Source organism: Haliotis rubra, unplaced genomic scaffold (genome assembly GCF_003918875.1).
Source record: "Haliotis rubra isolate DU_JTF1 unplaced genomic scaffold, ASM391887v1 Scf56, whole genome shotgun sequence".
NCBI lineage: Eukaryota > Metazoa > Mollusca > Gastropoda > Lepetellida > Haliotidae > Haliotis > Haliotis rubra.
Window position 1 is genome coordinate 811,112 of NW_025767257.1, and position 21,447 is coordinate 832,558.

Genomic DNA, 21,447 nt, shown 5'->3' on the forward strand with positions numbered 1-21,447 from the left:
CTCATTCACTATACATTGATACGGCTATAAACCATTTCAAAACAAGTTTATGCCAATGAAAGGTTTATTGCATTTCAAGAACAACAAATACAACGCGTTTGACAAAATGGTCTCCACTCTCAAAACGTATACTTTAATTAGATAAATTACATCTGATTTTGTATACTGTTAGCTTACATCCATAGAGCTACTAACTCCCTTTGCAAACATTGTGCCATTCTTGAACTTTGTTGTTCAAACCAGCTTGTGCAACTGTTCATGCCCATGTGACTGTACCTACTCTCTTCTTTGCTGGAATAAAAAAAAAAACATTATAAAAAAATAGCAACAAACAAACAAACAAAACCCTGCCTATTCATTCTGTTGTGATGACCACCCAGACATGTAATCGATGGTAATTATTGGTGTGTTCCTTTGAAGACCGGTTGGTTCAACAGGCATCAATAGCATATTTACGTTGAAGTGTCTCACCCGACCCTTAATTTCGTTTATCGTTTTTCTTACAAACACTCAACTGGTAAAACCCACTGTAGCCTGTGATATATCAGTGGTCGCGTTTTATTGTTCTCGTCTTATAACACTGAGGTAAATGTTAGTGCAGAGCTACTAAGCTTCGATAGGAACAGAGACAACTGAAGTTCTGCTCTATCCTATGAATTAATAAACTCAGACATCGCTTTGACAAAAAGGAACCCTGCTTGAATAAACGTTGTGCAGTGACCTCCACATTGGTTCCCAACAAGTCGTGCGGATGGTACATAGTTGACCAGTATTTACCAGAACAACGAATGTACTTGTTGACTGTATTTCATTGTGGACATATACACATTGTTCTGTAAATGTCTACTTTAACATTACAGAAAGGCTTCAAGACTCCTGGTACACACCAATCTCATCGCTTCGTCTGTTTTAACACTCACACGATAGTATACTTTGCAGCACAAGTTCGCTAATGTTATTTGATCATCAACACATACATATTTTCTTCAAGTGAGACTTGATTCGGCATATATAAAGTCCCCGTCAAGTGCCGCTCTATTTCTCGTCTTGGGTAAGTTTTATGACGTACTCCTTGTATGCTTATACCCTGACCACACAGAGACAATGTCTTCCAACATAAGACCACGACATCAAGACAAAGAAGGTAAGGACAGCGATGGAGTGTATACTTTATATACTCATGCCAATAATGGTTGTCATCCCCTCCCCACCCCAACCCCCACACACCCACCCCACAGCCCCAATCAAATAAAAGAAATTGAAGGGGGTGACAACCATTATTGGCATGAGTATATTTTCCGGTGATAAATCGATAAAGAAACCCATGCTGCAAAGTTCCGACCTTTCTTCCTGCCTGAAAAGTGAATGGGGGTGTCCATATGTAGTATATATGTATCGTGACATTGCGTATGTAGTTTTTAGGAATAGGGTTTTCGATTTGTTATTTCAAATTGTTTTTATGTTTTTGTGATTGCATTAGTTTATGTGCATTGGTTAGTCCAATTAGTTGCTCCAAGATATGGACAAGATGTCGGCACATTACTCACGTTAAATATTTACGTTATCTTTACCAACATATATAGAATTGTAACTTATCTATTAAATATGTTATAAATGATGTAAAGCATTGTAAACATTAATATTTTGTATAAAATAGCCATTATACCTTCTAATTATTCAGTATGACATCTCTAAATTTATGTATACGCGAGAGCATGATTTGGTTGGTAGTTTTGAATGTAAAGTGAGATAAGAAGTTTGCTTTTAACAATGTTATGGCCGCCATCATTCATAAGATATTATATTTACTATTTTTTGGTTAATATTTAATATTTTGTTTTATATGTTAAATTTCAAGAACTATGTTCTTTTCCTAGTAGTAAAAGTAAGTGAGTTTTAGTGAACTAGTGATGTGTAACTGTATACGTGCTGCATGTATAAATAAATGCATGTATATTGTATGTTTTATTACAGGGTGAGAGGCCGATGGGTTGACGGATTGACCGATTAATTGATTGACTTATCGATCGATTGAGTGAATACATATGGTACACACACACACACACACACACACACACACACACACACACACACACACACCGCACATTAACATACACTACTTAAATTAGAACAACATATAAGTTAATTAAAAATTGATAATCGATGTTTATTCATCTCACTTAAACTAAAGTGAAAAAGGCCTATATTCATGTGTACACACGTCAAACACTTGTCTCTGCTCACCTACGAGGCAATATGTATTCGTAAGGGTCTGCTCTTACTTATTAATGATACTTTACTATAACAATTATAAGACAAGACCACAATTATATAACTTAATTATTTGGAATCTGTAGTATTCTCCCGGATATTATTCAATCGGACCACCAGGCCTGCCTGAACTGTTCTGTCAGAAGACTGCAATCTGCATCAGTTCTTTACTTCCACATTGAGGCTGTAGGGTAGTCTTGTGGTTCAAGCGTCCGCTCGTCACGCCGAAGATCCGGGTTTCGATCCCCCACACGGGTGCAATGTGTTAAGCCCATTTCTGGTGTCCCCCGCCGTGATATTGTCGGGATATTGCTCAAAGAGGCGTAAAAACATACTCACTCACTCACTCACTTCCTCAGCACTGGACGAGGCCCGAGGCGGCGCTTAAAAAAAGAAAATCACATATATTCGGAAATATAAGTTAATGCTTCATGACTTTGTTTCGTTACATATATAGACTGATCCATTCCTTGTCGTTAAATGTCTTGTTGAGGAAATTTAGAATAATATGCTTCAGAAAATATAATTTCGGCAGTAATATGGACCCGCGAGGCGGAACTGATCTCAAACTGCTTGCGGCAAGCCGATGAACGTTCAACGTTAGAGTTACCCCCCTTAGAATCCGTTGCAACCCCTCAAGCCACATGGAAGGTGGTTCGCTGGCACACCAACAAGATGTAGAAAACGACACACAATGCCAGATTGCAGATCTTGTATATGCTTTGTCCAGTTTCAAAGGACTTGGCCGTGACCAGGTAACTAATTATTCTTTTGATCAAAGGGGTCAATAGACTAATATGATACTTGCCAACAAGGGGGTAACTGATTTTCAATGTTCAAGGCACTTGTTTGTATTTCGGTACATCTTGTAGTAGATATTCTGTTGTAATTTTTTTCCAATTTGTGTTAATATTCAGGTTGAAGCAGTGTCACTCACACAGAAACAAATTATTGAAACCCAAGCACCCAAACTCTAAACAGTTAAAAAAGGTGAACTTACGTACACTAGGCCATCGTTTAACCTTCGCTGTGATCAGTGGTTTGACAAGTGCTGTTGGTAGTTTCCCTGTTAGTACCTCATTCATGGTGTACCCCATCGGACTTCATCAGGGCTCTCAAGTATCACAAATCTCCAAAGTGTCTAATGTGATAAATTGTGTCTTTTTTAGACTTTGATTTAGAATATTTAGAATAGAGACATTGCCTGAAAGGGAAACACCTTTATGTGGAACTTTAAAAGAAATGGATCATGTTGTTAGTCATAATTCAGTAGTTGCAGGTGTTTTTGTCTTTTCTTCAATTCATATTTATAATAAAATATAAAATCCAAACAAATATTCTGGTCATTGTTTCACTGATGCATGTTTCATGTAGTTGGGGAGGGGAGTGGTTTAACATTAAAACCTGATTGTAGGTAATAGTGCATGAGATGTGTCAAAACTGTGTTACCGATATGTGTTTTCTAATTAGCTTGTGTTAATACCATTGGAACAAACCAACTATATCCTTTTATTTTCAGCTCTCTTTCACAACTGGCGATAAGATCTGTATTCTCACAAAAACTAATGATGACTGGTGGTGGGGGGAGAAAGATGGTTGCCAAGGTTATGTACCTGTCAATCATTTGACCTACACATCAACACAAGAAATATTCTGGCAAGATCAGGAATATTTTGGTAACTATGGTAACCTGGTAAGATTTCTCATTTTGTGGCATTGGTCTTCAGAGAGATCAGAGCATTTAAAGAGTATTATTAAATGTTTAAGATTGTCAATGTTAGAACATTCTTCAAATATATGATGACATCCATGGTAGTGGTGATGCAGAAATTTGCAAGAACAAAATGATTATTATTAAAAGTTGATTTAGTGATTGAAGTGAAAATATTTAATATTATTATTATTGCATCTGGTAATGCTTACAAAGATTTTCTTTGAAAAACAAAATGATATATCGACCATAATATATTAATCAGTGTTAAATGGACTTCAACAGAATCATTGACAGGTATTTGGAAGAACTATTTTCCCCATCTGTTGTTTCAGAAACTCCATCATGAAATGCTCAGTGACCGTCCTAGGAACTTGTGTTACCAAAAAGCCATCCAAAGGAATGCAGAGTACCTCAAAAATAAGGTCAGCAGAACATTTTCAAACTACTTGTATATCTAATGAATGACATATTTTATAAATGGAGCACATTTTGCAAATATGTATCTTAACAACTCTGTACCATGGGAATAGGTATAAAGAGGGTGGGGTGATCAGATAGTTTGTTGAGTATGTGTCACCATAGCACTTTCATACCCAGGTGGCAAGGAGCAGAGAGTTGGCTTAACCCAACAACCAGTCAGAAATGTAGAGGGAATCGCAATGCGTCAATGGGGTTATTTTTAGCCTGGGGTTTTGCAAAACTGCTATTTTTTATTTGACAACACCTCGGTGTCATTGTGAAAACGTAATCTCTTTTGAGGAGAAATAAAGTTGACAGAGATAATTAGGAAATTGATTTTAAAATTTGAGATTTAGAATCTCCCCATTTTGATATTAAAACAAGGGTGGGGAAGAAGTAGCCAAGCTGGGCCAGAAACTCCCCCTTTTGATATAAGAGCAAGAGCAATAGTTTCCTCTTTCATCTTCCTGGGCCAGAAACTCCCCCTTTTGATATACGAGCAAGAGCAATAGTTTCCTCTTTCATCTTCCTGGGCCAGAAACTCCCCCTTTTGATATATGAGCAAGAGCAATAGTTTCCTCTTTCATCTTCCTGGGCCAGAAACTCCCCCTTTTGATATACGAGCAAGAGCAATAGTTTCCTCTTTCATCTTCCTGGGCCAGATACTCCCCCTTTTGATATAGCAAGAGCAATAGCTCTTTCAGCCAGATACTCCCCCAATGATATAATGAGCAAGAGCAATAGTTTCCTCTTTCATCTTCCTGGGCCAGATACTCCCCCTTTTGATATACGAGCAAGAGCAATAGTTTCCTCTTTCATCTTCCTGGGCCAGATACTCCCCCTTTTGATATACGAGCAAGAGCAATAGTTTCCTCTTTCATCTTCCTGGGCCAGAAACTCCCCCTTTTGATGTAAGAGCAAGCAAAGAGCAATAGTTTCCTCTTTCATCTTTCTGGGCCAGAAACTCCCCCTTTGATATAATGAAAGCAAGAGCAATAGTTTCCTCTTTCATCTTCCTGGGCCAGAAACTCCCCCTTTTGATATACGAGCAAGAGCAATAGTTTCCTCTTTCATCTTCCTGGGCCAGAAACTCCCCCTTTTGATATACGAGCAAGAGCAATAGTTTCCTCTTTCATCTTCCTGGGCCAGAAACTCCCCCTTTTGATATACGAGCAAGAGCAATAGTTTCCTCTTTCATCTTCCTGGGCCAGATACTCCCCCTTTTGATATACGAGCAAGAGCAATAGTTTCCTCTTTCATCTTCCTGGGCCAGAAACTCCCCTTTGATATGCATGTGCAAAGAGCAATAGTTTTCATCTTCCTGGGCCAGAAACCCCCCTTTTGATATCTGAGCAAGAGCAATAGTTTCCTCTTTCATCTTCCTGGGCCAGATCATCTTCCTCTCCCCTTTTTGATATCTGAGCAAGAGCAATAGTTTCCTCTTTCATCTTCCTGGGCCAGGCCAGATAGCAATAGTTTCCTCTTTGATATACAAGCAAGAGCAATAGTTTCCTCTTTCATCTTCCTAGGCCAGATACTCCCCTTTGATATACTCTGAGCAAGAGCAATAGTTTCCTCTTTCATCTTCCTGGAAATTCCCAAAAAGTCAAACATATTCTCTTTGAATTCTCAATTTGAATTTGAAACTTATCTAACGCCCCTACCCTTTAACAAAGTTATCCCCTTACTCCATTTTCGTACTTCATGCCACCATTTACCAGTTGAAAAGGGAAGATGGAATAAGAAACCAATAGATGAAAGAAAATGTAAATTATGTTGTATGAATAATGTTGGTGATGACTTTCATTATATTCTTAAATGCACATATTTAGGAAAGAAAGATCAATGTATATACCAGCTTCCTTTATAAAAAGACCAAATGTGTTAAAATTTAAATTACCTTGACATGTAATAGGATATCCGCTATGAAAAATCTCAGTAAATTCTGTAAATATATCATGCAAATTGTAAAATCTTCCCGCTAACTACTATTACTACTTCTACTATAATATGATCATTTATTGTCATTTGTACCTCATATGCCGCATGATATCAGCCTGTGAGTAATTAAGTTCTGTTCTGTTATTCATTTTATGGGCCATTCCCATTTTAAGAGGTAACAGGCAGGGGATTAGCTGTGCACTCAGTGTTCATGAATAGTGTCTGACCCTCTGACAAACCGCAGATTCACCAATGGTCCAATGTAAGGTCATTGCCATTGTCCTTCCGTAGTCATGGGATAACAAAGTTTTACAATTATTGATCTCTTTGGATTTACCTCTTGTTGACATGCTGTGTATTTCACCAATGGATTTCATTTTCATAAAAAGAGAAGTTGTTTGATATTGATTATTCTAACTGGTATTCACAACTATGGATGGTACTGGCCGCTGTAACGGCAACAAACTATGAACGCTCCGCTGTTTAAGACCTCTTTATCAGTATCAACATATGCCCGCATCTATTTTCAATAGATCTCAGTGAAGTATCCTGGCCAAACTACACGATGTGGAAATTTACCTCTGAGATTGAACTTGGTCGTTTCTCATGGCCTAAAACCCTCTTGAACAATGACTATGTAAATATTGTAAGAATAGAGCAGTTGAAGACGAGGTCCATTTTTATCGAAATGTAATATATATTCCGGATATAAGGTCAGTTTTATGGCAAAAGGCACGCTTGTCTTAATCCTCTGTTTAGCTTGATAACTCCTGTCTAACCAGACTATTTTTATTATGGAATGTGATAACCTAGTATATTCCTTAGCTGCTTCAGTGTTACTTATGTTTAAAAGAAGAAAATTATTATAACATATGATATTTACACCATCCATTTTATCTCTAAGTTTAACTATGTGTGTATAGGGATATATTTTATCTATGCATTGTTTTATGGATTTTATGTGTCTCTTAGGCCTGTAAAGGCCGGGCAGATGTTTCATATGTGTTACAGAAGATTTTATATATTGTAAACATCTGCGTGACACAATAATAAAATAATTTCTCTCTCTCTCTCTGTAAGTCTACAACCCGCCAGCCCCAGTGTCTGACTATATTTCCCAGTGACTTTGACTGAAGTTGTTACATGTGACATGTGACACTTGTTTGCTGTTTATAAATCTTATGTTTGTTAATAATTTCAATGCCAGTTACAGGAAATATTAAATCTGAAATGTGTGTTAATTTTATTCTATGGGTACTGTGAATTTTCAATGGGTCAGACAGAGATCCGGAGACTTACTGTGGTTTTCCATCTTCGTGGGTTCTAGGTTAGGCATGCTCTGCTCTTGTGTCTTGTGAAGGTACTGCTTGCATTCTTCTGCCCACAGGTAGTTCTGGATGTTGGTTCCAGGTCAGACATTCTGTGCTATTTGTGTATCAAGTTGTAGGTACTAGGGCTTCCACGGGTACTCGAGGACGAGTCGGGTTTAGCTGGACTCGAGTCCATTTTGAAGGACTCGAGGACTCGAAAAGGGGAGATAACTCAAATTATTTGACGTTGACAGACTGTCTGCCATGTGCTAAGCATGAGCGGCCGTTAACGTCTAATATTAAGATAAGATATAACTTTATTATCCCGGAGGAAATTCTTCAACATCCAAACTGTCTCAAAATGAATATATACACAGTTCACAAAAATATACACAATAATTACATGCTCAAAACAAATGCTATTTACAAATAAAACTGACATGATATAATTTAATTAACCACATAGGTAAAGAGGCTGAATAATTCTAGTTCTAATCACATGATGGTGATTCAAAATATTTGTTGCATTCACGAATACTTGATGGTATGAAAGACTGTCAGTGCTCTGTTTTGAGGGAAGGTAATCGACAGCAGTGTCCAGAAGGAAGTAGTTCAAAATGGTGAGATCAAATATATCAACTATCAAATCTAATTTTAGCTGCCTTTTTGACAATCTGGCGCTCATAGATAAAGGGAATATACTCGAAAGACACTCCAGAAATTTGGCAAGCAGTATTAACAATTTTGAAAAGTTTGTTTTTGTTGCGATGAGACAGATCCCCATACCAACATAGAAAATTGTAGGTCAACACACTTTGAATAAAGGTTTGATAAAAACTGTCATTACGGTTTTGTCAATGCCTTGACGATAATACTGTTCAGAATCAGAAATTAGGCCAGTAACAGTGGCGTCATCTGCAAATTTCACTGTAAACAAGTCATATATTGACAAGTAACAGTCATTGGTATACAAAACTAAGAGTACGGATGAAAGAACACAGTCCTTTGGAGCTCCAGTAGAGGTTGAGAGGAAAGAAGATTGATAGCCACTGACACTGACATACTGAGTTCTATGTACCCTGAATTCTTTAACCCATCTGATAATGTTTTTATTAACACCTAGATTAAATAGTTTACTCCTCACATGGTGTGGCTGTATGGTATTAGTTGTCTGCAGATGAGAGTAAATATTATACATCGTTTGAGATTTCACTTCTTAAAATGATTAGGTAACTATCTTGACAATTGATAGACATGGAGAAAGATAAATCAAATGTATGGGCATATCTTGATCTGGATAGTGAAAAGAGCAAAATAACCAAATGCCGCCTGTGCGGTATATCAGTGCGTTTTGCAGGCAGTACAAGAAGTACGAAGAACATTTGTCAAGTAAGCATCCAAATACTGATTCTGACCAATAGGAAATGTTAGTCACATGACGATATGAAGTCGGAAAGAAGTAAGTGTTCACTTGTGTGATCGGAACACATGTCATGCCAGTTACGCTATGTTTTGCTTGAAAGGTATGAATTTCGAGGACTCGGGTCCGAGTGAGTCTCACCCCTCGAGTACTCGAGTCCAAAAAAATGGACTCGTTGAAGCCCAAATAGGTACCACTTACATTGTCTGCCCACAGGTAGTTCTGGATGTTGGCTGCGGGTCCGGTATTCTCAGCCTTATGTGTGCCAAGTACGGGAATCCAAAGAAGGTACAGATACTATTTACAATCGAGTAACTGTAAGATCAGAACCATCATTCCAGTAATGGTTTGAGGTCAATACCAGTAGGGTTTGAAGTCATAAATATATAGCCGTCATATTATCTGTTCTTTCTGCCTAAATATTCAGGAATTAAACATGCATACTAGCACATTGTTGAATGTAATGGAAATGTGACGCTTATCTTACCTGTATTGGTCCAGGCATTCTCTCCTCATGCCAGCGTGTGACATCCATGTAATATCTTCCTGACAGTGATATTATGGGAATATTGCTAACATCAGCTTAGTACCAAACTCACTCATTACACAGGGGCTGTGGGGTAGTCCAGTGTTCACGAATAGCATCGGACCCTCGGACAAATCCGGCAGATCCGATGGAACTCTACAACCCGTCAGTTGAAGTTGTTATATGTGTCACACTTGTTTGCTGTCTATAAATTTTCCATTTGTTAATAATTTCAATGCCAATTATGTATAAGAAATGTTAAATTTGAAATGTGTGTTTAATTTTTATTTTATGGTGAATTTTCAGTGGGTCAGACAGACATCTGAAACTTACAGGACCCAATGTCCTGTTACTTTCAAACACCATTCGTGAACACTGGTAGTCTAGTGGTTAAAGCATTCGCTCATCACGCTAAATACCCGGGTTTGATTCCCCATATGGTTACAATGTCTGAAGCCCATATCTGGTGTATGTTGTGGTGCATGTATGAAACAAAACACAAGATTACTGATACGCCATTATATTCAATTCAGTACTCTAAATGTACTCTTAAGTTTTTCCAAGTACTCCTATATTGAAAAAATAAGGACTACGTACTCCTGATGTTGAAAAATTATCTTGAGACCTGAGTTGGCATGGTGCAGTCCTCTGTGTTTAACAGGTGTATGCTGTAGAGGCCAGTGATATGGCGGAGAAAACTGAAGGTGTTGTGCGTGACAATGGATTTGAGGACATCATCTGTGTCAAGCACAGCTACATCGAGGATACTCAGCTGGATGATGAAGTGGATCTGATCATTTCAGAGTGGATGGGCACAATCCTTTTGGTACGTTGTTATTAACTCCCATCTGCTGTTCTGAACTTGTACACAAACTAAAGAACTAGGTGTTTAAACATGACCCATTCTCTTACACTGTGTCTTGTTGTACCATATGTGTGACAAGATGTTGATTTGTTCGAATAGTTTGGTATTTAGCACTGTGGTTTGTGAAACATATCAACTAGTTGTGACATAGCAGCAGACATGTTGTCTGCCATGTGCGATGTGGTTGACCCAGTTGAAGTACTGAAGAGGCCACAGGCCTACAGTACAAAGTCTGATAACAGTAATGGCATCACCATGTTTGCAGGCATTGTGTTCTATGTGCAAATGCATGATAGATATACATACCAAGTTTGCTAATATAAGCTGTATTATTGGAGTTCTTTAACAAACTAAATCTAACGGTGGTAGGATATGAATGGTAATATTGTGGTAGATATTTTGTCTTTAAATCAGTGTAGTAAGGACATACCAGCAAAAAGTGGAACTCATCTTCAATTACATTAAATGTACAAGATTTGCATGATCTTTTGTCTCTTGGAATATTATAATATCTGCCCTTCTCGATCATAAGATCATGTGAAGAGCAACTATCTCTGGAGAATGAAACGTGGAAGTTTCTGAGATTAATATCATGGAGGTATTGCTCGGTATTTAAAACAGATTTAAAAGTACTGTAAAAAGTGGATTTGTTTGATGAGCCACAAGTTGTATTGCAGAGTTACTTCCCTTGGACGAGCAAGCGACCGATGATCATGACGTGCTCTATTTACATGTTTCTGGCTTTGTTAGCGCCGTACATGTGTGATTAAGGTCCGGGATCTCCATCACTTCAAGCCTTCCTTCCACGTCAAGCCACCTCGCTGATATAACTGTACATGTCTTACAGGTCAAAGCAGCATTAAGCCCAAATGGCCATTTTGGGACGTGATCATACTAGTTACTTCTTGTTGATGTAACAGCTGCTTCATGTCTTGAATCAATAATGATTTTACCTGTTGGGGGGGTCTTGTCATTTAGTGTGAGGAAGTTCGCACTCATCTACTATTTAAAATGACAGGCTGTGATAGCATGAAATGTATTTACAACAGACATCTTGGCAAGCAGTTTAAAGGCCATATAAATCTGCCTGTCATTGTGTAAAAATGGAATCACAGATTATGAGATGTCATATCACTTACAGGAAGAGTGTACAGTGTGAACACTAGACGCTAGCACCAATCCCTCGGGGATGCTCAAGACGAGGTACATTTGTGCAGGTGTTTATTTGATGTTTATCATTAAAGAACAATCTGATCCAGTTGGGTGCCATTCTGGGTCCTGTTTCACTAAGCTCTGGTAGCGCTACGACTATCGTAAGTCAGCGTTATGGTATAGGAGGTAGGAATGCTACAAGGAAAGTTACGAGATCTTAGGCTTACGAGAGTTTTGTGAAACGGGGCCCTGGTTGTTCCAGTGGCTTCCTCCAAGACAGTAAGAATACTATGGTCACCAGCTTTGACAGCAGAAGAGAGTCAAGGAATATCAACATTGCTCCACCATCAGTGTCGACAGGTCTGGGCTGCACTCAGAGTTTGGGGGAGATTTGTCATGTAATGATGATTTATCATGCCACATTTGCTGTTTCAGTTTGAGATGATGATTGAGTCTGTGATCATTGCCCGAGACAAGTTCCTGAAGTCGGAGGGTGTGATGTGGCCGTCCCCGTGCCAGTCTGTACCTGGTGCCCTGCATGGCTCATGACAAACATAAAGAACTGGTACATTTCTGGGACAACCAGTACGGCTTTGACTTCTCATCACTCAAGTAAGACAAACTATTCATAAGCCAGGTTAAGCAGAAATGAAAATAATATACAGTCGAACCCTGTTTACACATACTCTGTATTTACAGAAATCCTGCCTTCCGCACGGGTTTTTAGTGAAACGAAACTTTTCTTCTTTAAATGTACTCACATACTCGGACTCCTTGCTTCCGGACCCGGACAATGATTTTTCAATTCATTTCCTATTACTCCATTGATAGTTGACCCCATTACCCAGAAGACTTACATACCGCCAGGAAGGTGCATGCATGTTAACATCTCTCGGCAGTTGTTTGATGTGTGTCTTTGTAATTTACTTGTCAACACATACCCAACACAGAGGGGGCAGTGAGAAAATGCAATTAAGAGTCTTGTTAGCAATGAATACATCTAACAGATATATAATGCATTGTCACGATTCTGTGGTCATGACTTGAGCATGGCTAGTCAACCTGCAACACCCAAACGTCACTGTGTGACTGCAGACTTCTTTACTTCATAAAGGCACATGTGCGTACATTGTAAATTTATCTACAGTATGGATTCTAGTGCTAAGTGCAGTTTCCATGTTTATGTGTACCAATCCTATTACTGATGGTTGTTGTTTATTATTATGCTAAATAATGTGTAATGTGTAAATCTGAAAGAATAAATTTTCATTGTGCATCTCCTGAACGTGTTTCTTGGTAAATTCAAATAGCTGGACAACTCACTATACATGCAATTTTCAAACGTAACCAAAACGTCCATGTAAACGGGGCTTGACTGTATGTATAAATTAAAGAGTTCTTGATTCTCCTTTGTGGCTAGATTTATCATTGATGGTGTGAAGTTACGCTGACAAAATAGTCCTGTTCCTTTCTTTACCCAGGATGCCATGGAAACATATATCACTCATTTTCAACCCTTTCTATTAAGTCAAATAAAACTTAATAAAGTTGGAGAACTGAATTTCAAAAATAGTAAGTCTGCAATGGTTATCTTGAGTAACTGCCAATAACCTTGGAATCATGGAGAATGTTTTGGAAGGTGTGCGAATAAGAACACTGAAGTAACTTTCGACCATATTGGAAAGTGTTAACAAAATAACCTATTTTTAAAACCTTATCTTGTACTCTCTCTCTCTCATGATCGAGAGCTGAGTGGAATAAAACTGTAGACAAAGTTTCCGGCCTCTCTTGTACTGTTCACCTAAACACTACCCACTTCTCCCATTCCTGCTTGTTACAACAGCTTGTTTATTCCAGACTAAAGCTGCTGTTTCTACACATTCCATTACATCCTCACAATCTGACCAGATATCCAAGCAACATGAATACCAAACGTTATATCACCTACCATTCCTTTACATTTATGTAGAAATATTAGAATTTACCCATACAGACAGCGTTTACATTCGTTATCACTTCTGGTGTCTGGAGTTACCTCCCTTTGACCATAAACGCTTGCCACTAGCACAGTAAATGACAAACACAAACAGTCGAGATAAGACACTGTGTGTCTAATGTTCCTTTTTACTGTAAGTTTTACCATCTACTCACAATGACCAATACAAGTAGTTTGGGGTTTGGGCAAATGTATTGCTACATTACCATCCTCCTCATGTTTCTGTCAGGTGCTGTAGATCATGGAGTTATTGCTTGTGTTTCCAGAGGTCCAGCCAGCAGTGAGTTCTTCGACAAGCCATACCACAACTATGTGTTACAGAGGGACCAGTGTCTGGCCACGGAGACCAAGCTCTTCTCTCTTGATCTCCACACTGTCGTCATTGGCGACCTGGAGAAGATCACGCAGCAGTTTGAATTCCACATCACCAAGGATGGCCAACTTCATGGCTTCTCCACATGGTTCCAGACAGACTTCAGGGGACTTGGGTCAGGGGTGAAAATGACCATCTTGAACACTGGACCCGATTATGAGTGAGTATAACATTGTAGCTGATTGTGTAGTATTGTATCTAACTGAACATGACACATAAACAGATGTGAGAATTAGTTAAGAACTTTATGGATGACAACTTTTTAAATTATATTATGATGCCATGTTTCGGTATAGATTGTCTTATACCATTGTCAAGCAATTCTACAAGTGGTGTTTTGAGAGCAGTTCCTTGTGTGAGTTATCTCCCTTATATGAGTCAACAATTGTTCACTATTAATGCCAAACTTTTATGCTGGTATGACTATACACACATCGGCTTACATTGGTATTGGTTAGAATTGGTCTTCAGCAACCCATGCTTGTCGTAAGAGGCAACTAACAGAATTGGGTGGTCAGGCTCGCTGACTTGGTTGAAGCATCATCATATCCCAGTTGCGTAGATCGATACACATGCTGTGATCACTGTATTGTCTGGTCCACACTCGATATTTATAGAATGCTGCCATATTGCTGGAATATTGCTGGAATATTGCTGAGTGCAGTGTTAAACAACTACCAAACCAAACATCAGTATTAAAATGGCTCGGCAGCCTAGAGGAACATCACATCATCATACATTCATTGTCTTACATTTATGATATGTTGAGTCTTAAGCCTGTCGATTACAACATGCATGGGACACACATTTCATCAAAGCAAAAAGGAAGAAAATAACTTCCTTGGAGTCCTCCTTCAGTGCAAGCAGTAGTATTTGTCCAGTGTCCAGCTCTATGTTACAACCAGTTTAGTTGTGGAACAGGCTGACACATACAAAGACAGATAGCTTGAAGCAATCTCTGTGACTTCCTTGTGTATTTGCCTTTCCAGCTTGACACACTGGAAGCAGAATTTGTTTTTGTTGGACAATCCTTTGGATGTTAAATCCAAAGACCGGCTGGAGGGAGTGGCGACGCTTACACGGCACCCAGAGTGGAGACGACATCTTAGGCTTCGGCTAAAGTTTGATCACATCACCAGTGAAACAAATCAGGTAAAGTACAAGTAGAGATTTGAAGGTCTGTTTCCTCTGTTAGTCTTCCAATCTTTAGTCTGGGAAATAAAGACCATCATGTATGTACCATCATGTCTGTTAGGCAGAGACCCGGGTTAGAATTGATCTTCAGTAACCCATGCTTGTCGTAAGTGGCGACTAATGGGATCAGGTGGTCAAGCTCGCTGACTTGGTTGACACATGTCATCGTATCCCAATTGCGTAGATCAATGCTCATGCTGTTGATCACTGGATTGTCTGGTCGAGACTTGATTATTTACAGACCCCTGCCATATAGCTAGAATATTGCTGAGAGCAGCCTTAAACTAAACTCACTCACTCACTCACTGTTAGGCACATATTTCATCCACTGAATAACTTGTTTCACATTTCAGACTGAATCCCATGAGAAGGAGTTCCTGGTATGGAGGTGACCAAGCAGCCATGAAGACATCCCTCCTGACATTGCTCAACATTTATCATGTTTAGTTACTTGTTGCACATGATGTTTTACTGGTATATTATTTGGGCTGACAATTGGCATTACTGATAGTCAGTGGGTGTTGTTTCTCCATCAGGTATTGTTGGTTACCACAAGTATTGTAGTGAGTGTACAACACTGCTTCATCTTCAGGTTTGCAGCGTTTTCTTTTTTTGTAGCAAACATAATTTAGCACCTTTTTACTTGCATGCCCCGATGTTACACTGTTCTACATGACTGACTGGTGCTACACTGTTTCATGTGGACCTGATATTAACACTGTTCTTCGTACAGCACCACGTATTGACACTTTTCTAATCTCAGGACCAGTGTTTACTCTGCACTTCAAGCATGGCCTGGTATTACTTTGTGTGTGACCTGATATTAACACTGTTCTACAAACATAACCTGACATTACACTGTTCTTAACACATGGCCTGATTTAATAATATCTGCAGAGGTACAGATCAGCTGCGTACCTGTGTAAATTACGCAAATATTTATGTGAAAACTGAGTTCCTATTAAGTCTATTGAAGTTTTGTAAATACTCAATAAAGTTGATATTACATGCTTACAAACATAAATAGATAAAATAACCGAGGTATATTGAGAGGTTCTTTTTCAGCACATGGAACTTGGCAACTTGCAGTCTTTCTTATCGTTTCTCATATAACAGATCTATGGTGTCCTATAATTGCCAGCGCATGGCGCGTAACAAAACAAACGATGTCACATAAAAAAAAGACGTCTTGCGCGACGTCACTTTGTAAAATATTTTTGTTATTTATGACTGCTTAACATAATGGGCGACGTCTCACTATAATTCATGGGGTCAGTGCCAGAACACCTGAAGTGAAAACTTGTAAGAAATTGTTAAATTGGAAAATCAGGGAATAACTTTTGTGATGCAGTTGTACTGCTAGTGATCTCTAATCATTGATTTCATGTTCAACATATATTACTACTTATTTAAGTAAACTAGTCGAGGGGTTAGTGCCAGAAAAAAAAAGAAGAAATTTCAAATTTAGTTAACAGTATTAATGCGCTCACATACTGATATGTTATTCATACAAAAAAGCACCTTGCAATCAGGAGCTTAATTAGGTGGTTATGCATAACAACTTATCAATTATCTCTCCTTTCAGTTTAGACCAGTTTATGTTTTGTTAATTTCCACTTTTCAGTATTGCTCAACTGCTCTAGCCACGCTTGATATTCTCATGCCATAAACCCGTAAGCGTGACAGACTTTCCATACTTAAGGTGTTCTGGCACTAACCCCTCGACCAGTTTACTGAAATAAGTAGTAATGTTGAACATGAAATCAGTGATTAGAGATCAATAGCAGTACAACTGCATCACAAAAGGTTATTCCCTCATTTTCCAATATAACAATTTCTAAACACGATGTCGCCCTCGACATCGCTTTTGTATTTTTGTCGTAGATCATTCCTGTGTATTTCTGCAGGACGTCGTCGTCGACTTCGTCTTTTTTAGCCGATGTCGTAGGCAACTTCATACACAACGTCGTTCATTTTTTATGCACCACGCGATGGCAATAATAGTACACCATACAGATCAGATATAAATAACAAACACGTAAACCAACATTTAAACTCTATTATATTTTTACAATTTATGGAAAATGGCAAAATACCCAGTTGAGTTTGAGTGAGCTGGGTACAATTTATTTAGTTACTCAAAGGAAAATTAGGATACCCAATTGAGATGAACACAAGCGAGTACATAATTCACTGTTTTACAGGCATGACCAGATATTAACACAGTTTTATAAGCATGACCTGATATTAACACTGTTTTACAAGAATGACCTAATATTAACACTGTTTTTCAACATGACCTGATATTGACACTGTTTTACAGGATTGATATGATATAAACACTGTGTTTTAACACTCCTTTTCCATGCATGACATGTTAACTGTTGGACATACATGAAGAGATTTTAACACTGTTATGTATACATACATAGCATTATGTTAACACTTTCTTACATCTAGGACACAATCTGACCTGATTTACATGCCTGACCTGACCGGATGTGCGTGACACAATATTGCACAATATAATTGTTGGACACCATGCATTACACACTTGCAACACTGAATGACACAGGGATAACACTGTTCCACATGCATGTTACAACAGATGCAACTGATGCAATGCATGCCCTTTCAACAACCTCCCATACTTTATGGATTGGGAAATGTTCTTCACAATCACTCTGTCTGTGTTAAATCAGTAACAGTTTAGTTGTATGGAGTGTGGATCAAGGCAGGTTCCACAGCTACTCAGGAAACACACCAACTGGATACAGCTTGACACCAGTGTATGAAATAAGGCCCGTCTGACCTCCCGAGATGGGTTAGATTTCTGACGGACAGTCTACATTTACAGCTTGCCAGCCCGATGGTCTGGTAAAATTTTAGATATCATGTTCCATACATCTGATTTAATTCACCATATCATTAATTTTTCATTGTAACTAAAAATTGAGTTATTCTCTTTGGATTGTCTGGTCTGGTTAAATCCATTTTGGGCTGGTAACATTTTGAAGTTACCCGCCCTGATGTCTGGCTGGGTTTTTGGCTTATTTCATACACTGTTGATACAGCTTGGTACAACCAGATACAACCAGGTACGAGCAGACACTTGATTGTGTTAGTTATCGATTGATATGTTTGATCTCACGGTTGGAGTTATGTCCATGAATTGCGTATGGATTGTTTGGGTCTAAAAATATTAGAGTTTTCTCCTTTCTTTAAGAAATGTATAATCTGGGGAGATTCTATTATAGAGTAATGAAATGTCCAAGCCCATGTTGCACATATCCTTCCACAGATATGATTCGCTGGATGCATGAATGCCAAGTTGGACTGTGGGCTATTGGTGTATTTCAGCAAGTTAAATGAGCAGGGAACGCAGTGTGCTTTTTTCTTCTGTAGGTTCTTGAAGACAATATAATGAGTCAGGATCTTTGATAGTTAGGTGGGAGTTAAAGCAATCTAATGATTAATTCATTCCTGCCATGTTTGTTTTAGTTGAAGTTTGCCTGCTTTCCTGTGGGTCATGAATCCTACTCCAGTGATTCAGCAGGCATTCAAAGGCTATCGGCAAGAAAACCAATGAGTGCTTCATTGTATTGTTCATGCAATAGTATTGTGAGGTCTGTACCTTATTCAGATTGGCTCATGTGCAATAAACTATTTTATCATAGTGTGTGAATTATCATTAGCTGATACAAAGGCAGGTGTCCGTTTCTGGGGCAACCAAGCTCAATACAGTGAGTGAGTGAGTTTAGTTTTATGCTGCACTCAGCAATATTCCAGCTGTATGGCGGCGGTCTGTAAATAATCAAGCCTGGACCAGACAATCCAGTGATCAACAACATGAGCATCGATCTGCGCAGTTGGGAACCAATGACATGTGTCAACCAAGTCAGCAAGCCTGACCCCGTTAGTCGTCTCTTACGACAAGCATGGGTTACTGAAGGCCAATATTCTAACCCGGGCCTTCACGGGTAAGGATGCATAGTTTTGGATATAAAGGAAGCGTTCTCGGTACATTTCAACATATAGAAGTGTAAGGTTGGTGGTTAAAGAACTCTCCTGTCTCCAGTCTGATCCTAGCAAGTGATTTTCTTCACATTATACATGGAATGTTTTCACATTTTTGGACATTGCAGCAGTGCTTCTAATGTTGTAAATAGCAACATTAATGTATGGTCACTTGTTTGTGTGTAGCCCCAACAACATAGTTTCGAAGTGGAAATGGCCCCGTCTTTTTAACATTGCCTATTCACGAGCAGTCACCGCTAACAACATCATTAGCGGCTTCAGAAAGTGTGGCATCTTTCCCATCGACATGAATTCCGTGCCATCAGAGGCATTCACCCCTTCACAGCCATTTGATTTGCCTCTAGTTTCGACACTGAAATCATGTGAAACCACTCATGTGTCCTCTGGTATGTCCCAAGGTGTTGAGGCTTTTCCACGGATAGAGCAGGCACCTTCTGTCAGTGCTGTTGGTGTTGTTGGAGCTCCTGCGGTTGTAGAATCATCTGACGACATCACTGCCACTCCAGTAATTGCTACAAGTGGTTCTACAACTGTTGGAACCCCTTCCACACCAGACGTGTCCTCACTGGTGGCTAAGTTGCCTGAAGGGGCAACTGTTCTATCGGCTGAAGATTTCATAATGTCAGTACTAACAGGAGATGTCCCATCCACATTTGATGACTCGGGCAATATGAACATATCACTAGAAACCCCACTACAACTGGTACCAGTCAGCGAACTAGAAGCTGTCAATGCCGAGATCAGTTTGCCCGAGCCTCATCAGCGCCCTGAAACGAAAAACAATTCTCGGAAATTCACATCGCACAGGATTTTGACCAGTGAGTCCATAATTCAAATGAAACGAGAAAGGGCGGAAGAAAAGGCGAAGGCCGAAGCAGAAAAGAAATGCCGCAAAGAAAAGCGGCAAAGAGTGAAATGTAAAAAAAATGAAACATAAATTTGATAAAGTATTCAGTGGCCATCATAATTAACGTTAAGGTAGTTTTGTGAATAAGGACCCAGGGCCTAGATTTTCGAAGCTCTCTTAGCGCTAAGATAGTCGTAAGTTAATGTTAATGTATGGCTCTTACGACTGTCTTAGCGCTAAGAGTGCTTCGAAAATCTAGTCCCAGATCTGTTATACACCCACCGTTGTCCAATGAATTGAGGTCTGCCTCCCTGTTACGAAATAAACCTTGATTATTTCTTCAGCAACTGACTCGTTCTTATATATCTTAAATACACCACGGAATAAGAAGTTTAAAAGAGTTTAATTTGAATTTTTTTTTTAGAAAAAAACCCGTCATTTATCATACATACCTATTGCCGCTTAAAGGGTTTGAAAATAAATTGTAATTGCAAAACTCAGACATGTGGACCCTTGGAAAGTCCCGTAAGCACCAGCACAGGAATGCCACGTGTTGAATGAATGCAACATGGTTCCCTGTTTATAAAGCCCTATACTCGTGCGTGCAAACAGTTACAGCACACATTAACAAATATGTATTTATGTGATAATATCTAGATAGTGAACAATTAATGTGAGTAGTAAAAATATTATATGCTGGAATTTACAATGATACCTGGTCATGAGGTGTACGGTGATAGAATGCCTGTACGGAATTACAAGGTTTGGTGTACGGTAATTACAAGTATACCGTGTGCATCACTAAGAGGAATGAAATGCGAAAACACGTGGTATTCAGACACTAGTTTATTAAACCGGTTAGAGGGATCGTGAAGATCATTGGATAAGCTTCATTTTGGTGTCTAACAACCTTAAACTGGTTTCAAAACTCCGTTGTGTGCGCAATGAAACCCCGGAAGCGTACCCACTTCGCCTACCGGACTCTACAGTGTACAGGTTTTTAAAGGTACATGGATACCAGCTCACCTCTGTATATGTCCACGATCCTTACAGGACTGTATGGTATGAGGGACTGCTGGACCTGGCACACCTAGGTCCACACACCTTGGTTTATGTATAAGGAGGATATTGGTGGATTCGTCCCAGCGTAATGAAGATGCCGTCAACACACACCCTGTAGCCTTGTGGTTTTCATTTCAGAAGAACCCCAAATTCCATGCTACTACAATTGTTCTGTTTAAAGTCTGTATTTGTATTATAGTATGACCCGCTACTTTCGGCACTAAGCTGGTTCCCGGCTTATTTTGCCCGACAACTTGCGATATGCGAGACGGGGCCCAG

The 21,447-nt window shown here is 39.0% G+C and overlaps 2 protein-coding genes across 2 annotated transcripts in view; one reads left to right on the forward strand and one right to left on the reverse strand.

The window, feature by feature from the left end:
- Window positions 1-2,901: 2,901 nt before the first annotated feature.
- LOC124253980 (protein arginine N-methyltransferase 2-like) lies at window positions 2,902-18,898 on the forward strand. The gene is given in 10 exon segments (XM_046687833.1): window positions 2,902-3,026; window positions 3,791-3,964; window positions 4,318-4,407; window positions 9,332-9,403; window positions 10,303-10,467; window positions 12,094-12,171; window positions 12,173-12,270; window positions 13,921-14,187; window positions 15,017-15,179; window positions 15,575-18,898. Coding segments are annotated over 10 exon segments (1,257 nt in total). The 5' UTR covers window positions 2,902-2,915; the 3' UTR covers window positions 15,614-18,898.
- Window positions 18,899-19,631: 733 nt separating this feature from the next.
- The window catches only part of LOC124253981, a 34,703-nt gene continuing 32,887 nt past the window's right edge, over window positions 19,632-21,447 (reverse strand). The window contains exon 6 of the mRNA XM_046687835.1: window positions 19,632-19,864. Coding sequence (XP_046543791.1) covers window positions 19,632-19,864 — 233 coding nt within the window. The remainder of the gene's footprint in view (window positions 19,865-21,447) is intronic.